Source organism: Dendrobium catenatum, unplaced genomic scaffold (assembly GCF_001605985.2).
Source record: "Dendrobium catenatum unplaced genomic scaffold, ASM160598v2 fragScaff_scaffold_1023, whole genome shotgun sequence".
In the NCBI taxonomy this organism is placed as follows: Eukaryota; Viridiplantae; Streptophyta; class Magnoliopsida; order Asparagales; family Orchidaceae; genus Dendrobium; species Dendrobium catenatum.
In genome coordinates this window covers 682,187-695,063 of record NW_021319485.1, presented here as the reverse complement: position 1 = coordinate 695,063, position 12,877 = coordinate 682,187, and the positions used below count along the sequence as shown (strand labels likewise).

At 34.5% G+C, this 12,877-nt stretch overlaps 1 protein-coding gene across 6 annotated transcripts; it reads right to left on the bottom strand.

Annotated features, from left to right (window-relative positions):
• Positions 1–2,584: 2,584 nt before the first annotated feature.
• On the bottom strand, positions 2,585–12,280 carry LOC110096775 (ureide permease 1). 6 transcript variants are annotated; one of them, XM_028697976.1, is made up of 8 exons: positions 12,154–12,280; positions 10,626–10,905; positions 8,792–8,930; positions 6,111–6,285; positions 5,960–6,003; positions 5,764–5,876; positions 4,302–4,676; positions 2,585–3,181 (listed from the first exon to the last, which is right to left on the bottom strand). In XM_028697976.1, exons 2-8 carry the CDS (start codon positions 10,860–10,862, stop codon positions 3,026–3,028), a joined length of 1,239 nt encoding a protein of 412 aa, XP_028553809.1. In that variant the 5' UTR covers positions 10,863–10,905; positions 12,154–12,280; the 3' UTR covers positions 2,585–3,025. The 6 variants fall into 6 exon arrangements, with proteins under 6 accessions (XP_028553809.1, XP_020678515.1, XP_020678516.1 ...); XM_020822856.2 differs by having other exon boundaries at positions 10,626–10,899; positions 11,949–12,278; XM_020822857.2 differs by having other exon boundaries at positions 10,626–10,899; positions 11,970–12,278.
• Between the last annotated feature and the right edge of the window lie 597 nt (positions 12,281–12,877).

The window sequence follows — 12,877 nt, the reverse complement described above, 5'->3', positions numbered from 1 at the left end:
CCCATGGTCAACAATGATACAATTCTATGATTAACGTCAACGAGGGATTTCGACATTAGTTACACGAATCTCAAAAAGGCATAAGAATATAAATCATGCTTCACTTATATCATACATGATCATACAAACTCTAACCGAAACTTATGAACTCATTAGATATAGGAGAAATGTGTTCCGCGCTTGCTTGTCCAACCTCTTTGCTTGGTTAAGTTGTGTAATATTTCCTAGCATGCATTACTACAAATACTTTACATGCACTCAATGAAAGATGCTATAATTTTAAGATCTCTACATGAGACTTTAAACTCACATCACGTGATGTAACTATCGAGAGAGATTAGCTCCTATATATTACATACATAGATAATGTGATTCTAATAAAGCTTGCTACAGGACGCATTCATGCTTTATAAAACCATATAACTTGACATCTTCAATAAAAAGAAGTATCTCATTCACCAAAAGAGTAACTCTGATATATGAGAAATTCTCAAACTCCTTACACAACATGAGATTTTCATAACAGTCAAAACATACAACAAATTTGTTTCATGAAAATAAAACTAAAGTATGGATTCAATCATGGCTCCTAAAGTGCAGAAATCATTCGCATAAAGAAAAAAAAAATCTTTTTTTTTTTTTTTATTTTTATTCTGCAAACAAAACCATCCTCTTTCTCTCATGACCAAACTCAATAAAGGCTTATAGCACAAGATCAACAAATATGTCAATCACCTTCATCTTCAACAATCAGTTAACAGACAAACTTATACTTTCTTAGTTGAGGGAGAGAAGAAGGATGGAGAAGAATTAAGAGCTACAGAAGAGATGGCTAAAGAAATTTCAACAAAAAGAGAAGAGAAAGAAATAAAAAGGTGAAGTGGAAAATAAGGAAAGAGGAGAAGGGGAAGAAGAAGGAGCGACCTGTAGTGGAGTCGGCTGCTAGAGCTGCGGGCTGACGGGGACTAAAGGGGCGTCGAGCTCGGTCCAGACGTTGGGATCGGTCCGGAGGGGGGAGATCTAGGTCGGTCTAGGCGGATCAGCGGCGGGGTCAGTCCGGGGTTGTGCGAAGCCGGGAGAGTCGGGTGGCCGATGGGTTCGGTGGAGCTGCCGTCGGACAAAGCAAGGGGGGGCTCGGGTCCGTCTAGTAGAGGCCGGCGTCGGGACGGGAGCAGGAAGAGATCGGACGGGAGTCGGTCTTGCTGAGGTTGTGCGAATAAGAGAGATCAGACAGAGGAAGAGAGACGCGAAATCCAGAGAAAAAGTCCGCGCGAGAGAGGGAGAGGAAGAGAGAGCTTTTTTTTTTGCCTGAATGCCCCTCTCCGAAGTTTCATTCTGAGTGAATCGAACTCTTCGTCGAAAGAGGAAGCCCGCCAGTTTTTCGTCGCCGCGCTCCAACCTTCGAAAATTCCTTAAACAGCTTTGCTCTCTGTTCGATCTCTGCCTCTATCGCACTAACTTTGGATTAATTAAGCCGAAATCTATCATATACATCTTAATTGAATCACATAATTCATTTTGACTTAACCTAGGCTAATTCAAATGAATCTAAATAGACCCAATCCCTCAATTGAACTAAATCAAGTTTAATCAAACCTTAAATTTGAGAATAATTGTGCTTAAACACTAAAAAGAACTTGTATAAAATAGTAATGAACAATATACTAGCCTTAGAATCCTAAATGGTTGACCTAACCCAATATTAAACTTAATTCATCTTCATTTAGACTCCTCTTAGAAATCTTGCTAAATTGAATTTATATATGGTTTCCTTGAGTTTATCATAGTCACTTAGTAAATAGTTATCCTTGTAATAACTGTCATTTTAGAACTTGGTTGACTTGACCTAATTTGGTATGGATTCTAAATTGTTCTTATTTCATTTTGAAATTTAAATTACTTAAGTTATTTGAAATTGTTCTTATTAAATATGTAATAATCACCTACTATCTTTAGAGATTGCAAACAACTAAGATTACTAAGGCTTCGTTTGGGACAGCTTTCTTACTACCTCATAAAGCAATTTTTTAGTACAAAAATTTTAATTTTTTAGTACAAAAATTTTAATTTTTTAGTACAAAAATTTTAATTTTTTACTAGAAAGTTGATTTAAAAAGCAGTAAAAAAGCCGTCCCAAATGAACCTTAAGTGTTCATATGAGCAGTATGCCCAACAATCCTGCATCCATTTTGAAACTATCAAAAAAGTTAAGTCTAGCCCATAGCGGGAGTAGAATAAGCGCTTATCTCTGAAGTTGATGCCATTTAAATTTCGTTTAAGACTTTTAACCGTTCTTTAAAGTAAATTTTTAGTACAAAAATTTTAAATTCAAAAAAAAATTGTAACTAAAAAACTGCTTTTAAAAACAATAAGAAAGTTATTCCAAACAAAGCCTAAAACATCTTTCAAACTAAGGTTTCGTTTGGGACGGCTTTCTTAAAACAGTTGTACTAAAAAGCTGTTTTAAGAAGTAATAAGAAGCTATCCCAAACGAAGCTTAATCACTCCACGATGCATTCTAAGTTCAAGAAGCACTGAGTTGAGAAGAAGAAAATTATCATAAAAAGATAGGATTCAGATGATTGAGGCTGTAAGAACTGAAGTTGCCAAACTTCTAGAAGTCCAATACCTCTGCAACAATGATTGTCATGATAAAGAAGACCAAAGGAAAATAGGGGCTGTGCGTGAATTTCAACAAGAACACTGGAACAATACAATTTGTTTTTCATTCCAAACATAGCTGAGCTATTAAATATTTTTGCAAGACGGAAAGCTGTCACTTTGCAGAATTGGACAAGGGAAAGAATCAAAAGTTATGAAATATTGAACTGTAGCTCCAGAGAATGCAGCCTTGTAAGCCATTCCAACCACCAAATAGTAATTCTGGTGCTGCAGCAAAAGCGCAGAGCATATGTGCTTCATTAAGAAGCATAAGAGACAGAAACAGCTCAGTTCTTCATTCTGTTGCACCAAAAGAGTAGTTTATATATTTTGAGATATTAGAAAAGAGAAGATGGGAGCATCATCAAGACTTTCTGTGTCCAGAGGAAGCCATTAGAACAGCAACTGCGACTATGAACATGACAAGCATGCTTATCAGCAAAATGTAGGTTTTCTTGGATGATTTCCTGTATTCTCCAAAAAGAATTACGCCCCAGAAAGTGCTGACAAGCGGCAAAGCCTGAGGAACAATGGTTAGTTCATGAGATATTACTCATTAATCTCAAACAAGTTTAAAATAACATAGAAAAGGAAGCTACTTCAAGATTCTATGATATTTAAGGGGAAAATTTTCTAAATTGGTTTTTATGCAATTCACCAGTTTCTCTTTGGTAGTAAGTTATTTGGGTTAAAGATTAATCGGAAATCAATAGTAAATCCAGGCAAAGATTAATTTCCTTTCATTTCATTCACTTTCTTGCCATCCTTGAGCGAATTCCAGTTTATCAACTTGAATGAATATCTTATTAATTGGCTATAAAAAAGGACACCTATAAGAAGTTTCTGTTCGACCTGAACTGGTTGATGTCTATTACCGCCGGTCCAAAGGAGGGGGCAGACAAGGGGGGTTGGGCGCAGCAATTGTGGGCCAATGGCTTAAATTAAGCAAGGTTTGAGAGGGAAATTTTGAATGAGGGGTTGTTAAGGGATTAAGTAATTTTTCTTTTGCTTTAATTAGGATTTTTTTGGTAGGGTTTGAGGTATATTGAATTTGAAATCAGATTTGGGATATAGGGTTTAGGGGTGCAACCGAGTCAAGCCGGCTCGCGAGTCGGCTCGGGCTCGACTCGTTAATGGGCTCGACGAGGCTCGATAGCGAGCTCGACGAGCCGCTCGATTTGACGACGAGTCGAGCTCGAGCTCGGATTTTGAGCTCGACTCGAGTTCGAGCTCGAGCTCGAGCTCGGGTTTTGATTGTCAGGCTCGACTCGAACACCCCCTGGCTCGAGCTCGACTCGACTCGTTTGCACCCCTAATAGGGTTGGTTCTTTTGGGGCTCTAGGCTTGGCTAGAGATTTTGGAGAGTTGTTTCTTCCTCTCGAATTGAAGAAACTTATATTTTTGCTGTTTTCCTGCATCTACTAGTGGAATCCTTTGTTTTCTATCAGTTTTCCCCAGGAAATCTGCTGTTCTTTGCTGTTTTCTGCTGTAAACAGCAGTTTTACGCACTGTTTTCACCATAGGTTTGCTTGCGAACTCAAGTATTTCCTAACAGTTTCATCCCAATTTATGAAGAAATTTAAAAAGCCTATTAAATTAGCACATGAGCAAGTTACAATCTATGTTTATCAAGCACTCACCTGAACAGCATCTGCTGCAGCATATCCAGCAGCTTGCCCACCCATGAATTGAAAGCCGTTTCCAAATCCACAAAGAAGACCTGCTAGAAAAGCCCATTGCCTCCCGTTCCAATCTTGAATGTAAGCTTTAAAAGATGACCTTGGTAGCCCAAGAATGGGCCTGTAAAGAAACCATATATTTAGAGCAATTGCAAGGATAAAACATGAGCTGGAGAAGTAGAAAAACGCTGTATAGACCACAAGATGGGGCACTCCCTTCTTTAGGGTGTGCCATTGGTCATTTGTGGCCAAGTTGAATGCTGGAGAGAAAAGTGAGAAGCAAATGCCAGCAAAGAACACAATGGCCAGCCCTAGAAACATGTTTGAACCAAAAACCTGATAAAAACCAATTATTTGGTCAGTTTGAGCTAAGAAGCTACAAAAGGAAAGATCAATTGAGATTGGAAGATTAAGCTCAGAAGATGCAAAACATTAAATGAAGGCTTCAGCTAAATAAGTACAACAACAACAACATCAAGCTTTTGTCCCACTACGTGGGGTCGGCTATATGAATCCTTTTTCGCTATTGTTTCATATTAAAAGTCAAATTCTCACTTAAATCTAATAAAGAAATATCATTTTTAATATTTTCTAACCAAGTCTTTTTAGGTTTATCTCTTCCTTTCTTAACATAAGTCAAATCTAATACCTCAACTTTCCTAACCGGGTCATCGGAAGGCCTCCATTTAACATGACCAAACCATCTAAGAAAACTCTCTCTAATCTTATCTTCCACTGGAGCTACTCCAACCTTATCTTTAGCTTTATAAACAAATAGAAATACCTAGGTTTATTGTTGTAATGTGAACTCAATTGTTCCCTTGTTTGAACATAAGCATCAATTCTATTCTTAAAACTTAGAGGCATCAAAGAATTATTTATGGCGACATAAAAGTAATGTAGATTTATATTATTCACGGTAAGAAGGATGTGCATGTATAAGATTTTCATGGAACAATCAGCCCGACAATATTTTGAGCCACTTCTCAAAATCAGTGAAAACAAAGAAAACATAAAGATGATAAACACACAAAATACATCAATAATTTTTTTTCATGTTCACCAAATTGATGATTGTTCTATTACCACCCATGTAAATTTCAATATAACAAAGTTTGTGAAATTTCACCGACCAAATATATCCAATATATCACCTAATGATGCCCCATAAAATGAAAAATTGGGGCAACTAAAGATCACAATGAAATCCCCAAAATACACTAAATAAAACAGCCCATAAAATTTTTGATAGTTTTAGGACTCTACCCCAGAATTGCTGAGATGAGGTTCTTTGCCCCCTACAAAATCTCTTGACGACTTTATCTCAAAAGGTCAATTTGCGACGAGATATGGACAGGTTGTTTCTTCGTAGGGCATAAATTAGACTTTCCAACAAAACAAAAGCTGCCTAAAAATTACTCGCCTTGATTGATCTCTGTTCTTCAAGTTCTAGAAGGTATTCAGCTGTGCCAGCTTTTGACTTCTCTGTCTTCTTGTTCGAAGAATAAGTTGCAATCTCTACATCCTTTGCCACATCTGCAAAATGTGTACTAAAGTTACAAAATTATTAAATATCCATTAATTATTTATTATTTTGAAAGAAATAAACTGCCGAATACCTTTCTTTGGTTCTTTGCTTCCATTCTTGTAATCTCCCCAGGCACTGCATTTTTTGTACAGTTTAAGTTTGTAAGTTGTAGACAAGCTTATAAGATAGAATAGTAAAGTCTAAGCAGAGAACTAAACGCATTAGGCAACAAAAAGCTATACCAAGCGTTTCCACGTTTGTTACATGAGGAGCCACTTAATTTCTCTTTATTATCAGCTGCATTGGAGGAATGAACAGCAGATCCAAGACAAACGGCAACCAAGAAGCATCCAACTCCAGGGAACAGAATCTCGGCTTTATTGATTCGACCATCTAAGAAATAATTCATAGTTGTTCCTGACAAGCGCCATGATGTTAGAGATGAAATTTTATGCTACAACATTTTGTCACTCAATACAAGTGGCTGAGAAGCAATGCCATCTACAAAAGCAAATGGAACTGTAGAGCAAGTTTGAATAATGTGACTGGCATCAATTTTATCCACACAAAGTGTTAAAAAGAACCTGCAATTCACTTTCAAGTGTAGCAAAAACTTTTTGTACATCAAAGTTATAAGTCATGATTGTTCTTGACAATTTTGGGAAATTAAGTACTGCTTTCAGAGGTGATAGTCTCCATATGCCTAATTGACTTAGGTGGTATCCACAAATTTGATAGATTTAAGTAGTCTACTTATACCCAATATGCATAAATTCCTCAATAATCTTAACCATCTTTCAAGAGTTTGACAGGAAGCCTGTTTGATGGCTATAACATACCCATTCATGATCATGAAGATCCAATCTACCTTCGTTTGATCTTGTGCTATTGAGCTTAAGGCCATAACGTTGCCTAAATGACAAGAGTAAAGCTTGAAAAAGTTGCATGATGATGAAAAAAGAGAATTTTAATGTTAATAAATAACTTCATTATGAGTGAAAATAAGTATGAATGGAATTTTAATAAAAGACATAAATCCTATAAATAATGGTATTCTTTTTTAATACATCTTATTGAACCTAGAGAAGAGGCAACATTGAAGAGGGTATGAGAAAAATAGCAATTTCATGCTAATAATTGAAGTTATTATGGGTTGATAAACCATTAGTATTGATTAAAAGTATAAATAAAAAGAAACTATAATAAAAGAGAGAAATTATGTTAATAACGAGACTCTTTTCAAAGACATCTTCCTGATACTAGAGAAGAGATATCATAAAAAAGGGAACTCCCTACCCAACGCTCTTACACTTGCTTGCCTCCCTCATGTGTGCCACAATTGCTTTGCCAAGATCCTACTTACGATGCCACAAGACTACTAGCTACTTTTCTAACAAACTTATCATATTCAAACTCCATCTCGCATGTCCTCTCAACACCATTCGCAGCTAAATGATTTCATACATGATTGTGGAAATCTTGTAGCATATATCTTTGCCAAAACTCTAAACCACCTACTTTTCTTTCTATTTTGCAACAAGTTGGAGCTAGTAGATGTATATGCTCCAACTTTAGGGGGAGTATTCACCCATGATGCACCGACACTTCTCCTTAAAGAGGCGTGCAGTGTCTGACACGTATCCGACACGACACGCGTCTGACACTCCTCCGACACGCCATAAATGTGTCCGATTAAAAAAAAAATATTAAATACAAATTGGACACACGTGTCTGACATGTGTATCTTAAATATTTTATGAATTTTTTAAATATAATTTCTTGTATTTAAAATTTTTACTTATTTAAAATATAAAAAATAAATTTCTTATTTCCTATCCACAATACCAAATCAATCACCCGCACTTAATACCCCATTCATCGAATATTCTCATTTTCATTTCTCTTTGGCGGGTTACAACTTCGATTTCACAACAATGCCTAATGTCATCTCAACATCGACATCTGCATCGTTACAACATCAACATTTCAAAACGATCTCCATATCAAAGTCTAACATCATCTTTATATTAATGCTCGATGCTAGCAATTTCTACACCAACAACTTGACATCTCATCTTTGTCCAACGCCTTCTTAACATCGACGACCAACACCCTCTCAACATAAACGACCAACACCCTCTTAACATTGATGCCCAATATTTACTACATAACATCAATGCTCGACTCTCGACAGCATTGTCATCTCCTCTCTCGATAAACGATGAACGACATCAACGCCCGACTTTCAACATCCTAATATTAATCATTTCAAGCACAAATTCTTATTAAATAACTTATTATTCTTAAAATTATACTTATTCAAATTTTATACACTATTTTTAAAATATAAAAACTATAGTATCGTATCCAACCCGTGTCCGTGTCCTATATTTTCAATAATTGACGTGTCCCGTGTCGTGACGTATTCATGTTGTCGTGTCCGTGTCTGTGCATCATAGGTACTGACACATTAGATAGGTAACTACATTGAGGGATATAAGTATAATATTCAAATAAATGCTTTTATGTTATGTTAATCGTGATATCATTCTCTTTTGTTTGTTTCCTCTTTTCTACTCACATATGTATATTTATTTATAGGATAATAAATACATAGACACTCAAGTTCTTCCGGTAAGCAACATTTCTTGTTAAGAAGTTATAATTACTTTCAAGAGTGAAGATGGTAGAATATATTCAAATTAACAAAACATCATACACGGTCAAGAGATGCTACCAATTACAAATCAATCCCAAATATCAGCAAATAAAACTAATTTGAGATCAACATCATCTTTGGCCCAATCCCCAATAATGTAAAAGACACCAAAAGTTGTGTGATAAAAGAAGGCTTTCTAGAAGAATAAATAGACAAAAATAATGAGATGATGATGCAAGCAAACACAAAGTATCAAGTCTTTACCTATTACCACTGTTATGCTACACGTTATCACTTCTGTTACTGAAAGGCCAACATAGGCCCATGCATATTGTGTTGATAGATTCCCAAGACTCAGCACAATCCCACCCACCATTGCAAACAACACTGAGGGCCAGTTATCCTGCATATGAATTTCTGAAATATTAATTACTTGACAGGAAAAACCTGCTTCCACCCATTACATTAAGGAGAAAACAAGAAGCTAGAATCAACAGCAGACAAATAAGCATATACAGAAAGGAAATATTATTAAAACAACTTTAAATTTCTGAAAAACTGTTTCCCCATGTAAGTAAGTTGAACTTTGCCATATTCAGATTCATAGAAGAAGAAGCATAACATTCAACTTTCCTATTTCTTGAACATAAAGTGGTTGTATTAATGAACTGGTAAAACAAAAGGAAGAAACAATATGTCATTGACCAAAACTATGAATGATTCCCAACAACCTGGCAAGTTCGTTAAGAAGCACATTTATAGATTGTCATGATCTTCTAGATATGTCCCCAAACCTTTGCTTTGAAAGATTCTATCACCCTCATCAATAAATTGCTAAGATAACGATCAAAATTGTCCTCTAATTATTTATGAAGTATCAAAATGGTTTTCGACTATTTAAAATTCTCATTTAGTAACTGAATTTTTAAATAGGGACCTAAATGATCCCATGAAATAACTAATTTTATCCATGTTCAAAGAGTCAAATGATCAAATTTGTTCTTTTGTATTGTTGGGGACTATTTTGGTCCTTCAAAAAAAGTTAGGAGACCAATTTAATCATTTTCTCATAATTGCTAAAGAGAAAAGAGTGTATGTGATTTTTCAGTCACAAGAGAAGGATTATTTATCATGTTTATGCCATTTACCAAACAGTTTGTAAGAAATTAAACATAGGTTATACAAGTATTTTACCTCTTCTTGGGTGACTTAAGAATTCAAATAAAATTTGATTAAGTGTAACTTAGGGTCAATCATTCTTGTAAAGCAAGAAATTGCAAAACTTTTGAAAAAGTTAGAATATAGTATAAAACTAAAATATCAAAAGCAGTTTGAAGTAAAGAGTCAATTACTTGGAACCCATCATTCTTCCTTCATTTACGTTAGCCTTGTCACAACTAAATGGGATAAACTTTATAAATCCTCATTTTTTATTGATTCATATTACATGTTAAACAACGTGCTATCTTTATTTTGAGTAAATTTTTCTGTATAAAATTTCCTTATGTTATCTTTGATCTATCACTTTTCATTTTTTATTCTTTACTATCTATTTCATCTACCCATCTTATTGGTGAATCATCTACATTCTTTAGAACATGTCCAAACCATCTGAGGGCTTGTTTGTTATTGCCATTTTAGCTGCATTGCTTTAGGAAAAGTAGATGAATGTTTCTATGATGTTTTTGGGTAAAAATTTTTCTGTTGTTTTACTGAAGCAGCTACACAGACGAATATACCATAGCTATAATTTTTCACTGCCTAATATTCAATCGGCGCAACTCTTGCAGTCTACCTTCATAAATATTTCTCAGACTATTCTTTATGGTTTACACACCCCCAAATAATTCTCACTTAAGGTACTTAATTGGACTCTCAATAACATTTTTATCACTTAATACTCACATATATATAACATAGCTAACTTATGCTCTTGTAAACCAACATGATGGTTTCACTAAATTAAATAAAGCAAGCATAAAAACACTTGCCCATGACTAAGCACTAAAAGATCTTAAAAGAGGCTATAAAAAAATAGTAGTTAATAATAAATAAATAAGTCAAAATTTACTTCACATATTGTAAAGAGGGGAAACACCTGGGAAAGCTGAGTGATAAAATTAGGTTGATTAGGTTTGCTATCTCCAATTTGGCCAAATGTAAGAGCAATTAGAATGGCAGCGATCAGATTTGTAATGGAGTAATCCAGGTATGTATGTTGAGGAAGACGACCTCTTCTCTCCAAAAGTGTCAAAACAGCAGGCCAGGTGCCCAAAAACAGCAAGGAAGCAATCATCAGAGCAATTGCTCCTCCTTTATCTTCAATCACATACATCTTTCAAAATTTCTCTGAAAAACTCAGAGTAAAAAACCTGCAAAAAAATTTAAAAACTTATGAGATCCTTTATTGCCCTTTCTCTTGATGCATGCAACGCCAATATTTTCTAGGAGATAAAACACGAATGATAAAGATAACAACTAACTATGGCTTTCAAACTAATGAAAGGAATAATCAGAAATTAACTTGAACTGAAATGGCTAAAGACGAGAAAACCATTCAGAAGTAATGTTTGTCTAGGGCTTGTAGCTTTTGATCCACTGATTGCTTGAGGTAAGCAAGGAATAAAAAAGCTTCATAACTATGCGAACTCACTCAATTATATATCCCACAAAAGAGTTGACTGAAACTACTATGAAGAAAAAAATATACAAAAAAAGACAACTCGAAGCGATTACAAAAATTCTTGCTTTCTTCAACAGGCAATGGGTCAATAGAAAAAGAAATCATAATCGTATTAAATCTTCGCAAGAGGAAATTTTATAAATGAATCTGAATGATTTAGATACAAGAGAAAGATATAGAGCACGGATTAGTTGTATGAAAAAAAAAACGCATAAAGGCCACAGAAACCTTGATGAAAGAAGCTAGCTCCCCAGAACTCAGATTCAGACAGTGATCATTGATAAAAAACATGCAAGAAATTAGCAAAAATGTCTTTGTTTTTTGCTTCGATTATGAAGGGTGCCCAATACGCAAAGGTCAAAAGAAAAAAAAAACTACTCAAGAGACTGTTTGGCAACAGGATTTATGCAGAATTTGAGCAGGATTTATGCTAAATCCTGCCAAACAGGATTTATGCAGCCCGTAGATCTCAAGGCGGAATAAATACCGGATTTATTAAATCCTGGAGCTCGGCGGATTTACGGGATTTGGCAGAAGAAGTGCGCGAAAGGGAGAAAGATAGTAAGCTTCACAGCGAGCGAGCTCACGTCCGATCCAACAGGAAGAAATTATAAAAAAAGATCAGTTCTTCGTGCATAAAAAGTGCAAAAAGTTAGGAGAAATTAAAAAAAAGGAAATCCAGCCACATTGCTGACTTTTATTTTTCTTTAAATACACATTACGAAGGAAATGAAAAAACTCTCATGAAGAATTTATTACGTGCGGTCAACGAAGACGGCAAGCGGCCATTAATAGAGAAGAAAAAACGGCGAAGACACTTTATAGCCAGAGAAACCATTCAAAACCAATCACATAACAAACGAAGAAGATGACTTAAAATAGACTAAAAAAAACAAAGAAATCATAAAAATATCTTTGAGAAACAGAAATCTTTTTCCTTTAACTTCAAAATTTAGAAAATCTTTGGAGAAGAGAGGGGAAATGCCATCTGTATTGCTGAAAAGAGCTGCTCATAACGAGCTTCTCAATGGGAGAAGCAATGATCTTTTTACAGAATATGGAAGTTCCTATTGAGGATATCCGTCAAACATAAATATTGCACTAATTCAATATACATATTTTTAATAAAAAAATCATAAAAATAAATTATTTGAATTTAGATCTTCATAAATTAAGTTGAAAATTTAAAATGGAATTTAAATTATTTTTAAATTAATCAAAAGAGTGCGTTCTTAAAAGTTTGTCTGTTTTCGATGAGCATTTCTACTACATTCTCTTTTTTTACCACTCTCGTTCTCTTTCTATCTCTATCGAACAAAAAATAAAAAAAAAATCTAAATGAAATTTTTATCAGAAAGGTCTTTTAAAATTTAATAAGTAATATCAATTTTTTCTCTCTCTCTCTCTCTATATATATATATATATATATATATATATATATATTATTAATTTTTGTATGGACTCAGTGTTTTATATTAAACTATTTGATAAGTTCAATATTATTACTAAATTTACTGATGTGAAAACTAGAAACAAAAGAAAAAAAGGAAAGAGAAAGAGAGAGATTAGGAAGAGAGACATTTAAAGAGAGAAAAAGAAGAAAAACTTGATGTTTGAAAAAAAAAAGTTTGAGTAAAATAAATGTAATATATTTGAGATGTTTATAA

Excerpts from the sequence above, each read along its gene's own strand:
- LOC110096775 (XM_028697976.1), bottom strand. The coding sequence starts at position 10,862 with ATGTATGTGATTGAAGATAAAGGAGGAGCAATTGCTCTGATGATTGCT. Across the intron at positions 4,677-5,763 it reads AAGAACAGAGATCAATCAAG|GTTTTTGGTTCAAACATGTT; the intron begins GCGAGTAATTTT and ends GGTTTTTATCAG. Across the intron at positions 3,182-4,301 it reads CTGCAGCAGATGCTGTTCAG|GCTTTGCCGCTTGTCAGCAC; the intron begins GTGAGTGCTTGA and ends ATTGTTCCTCAG.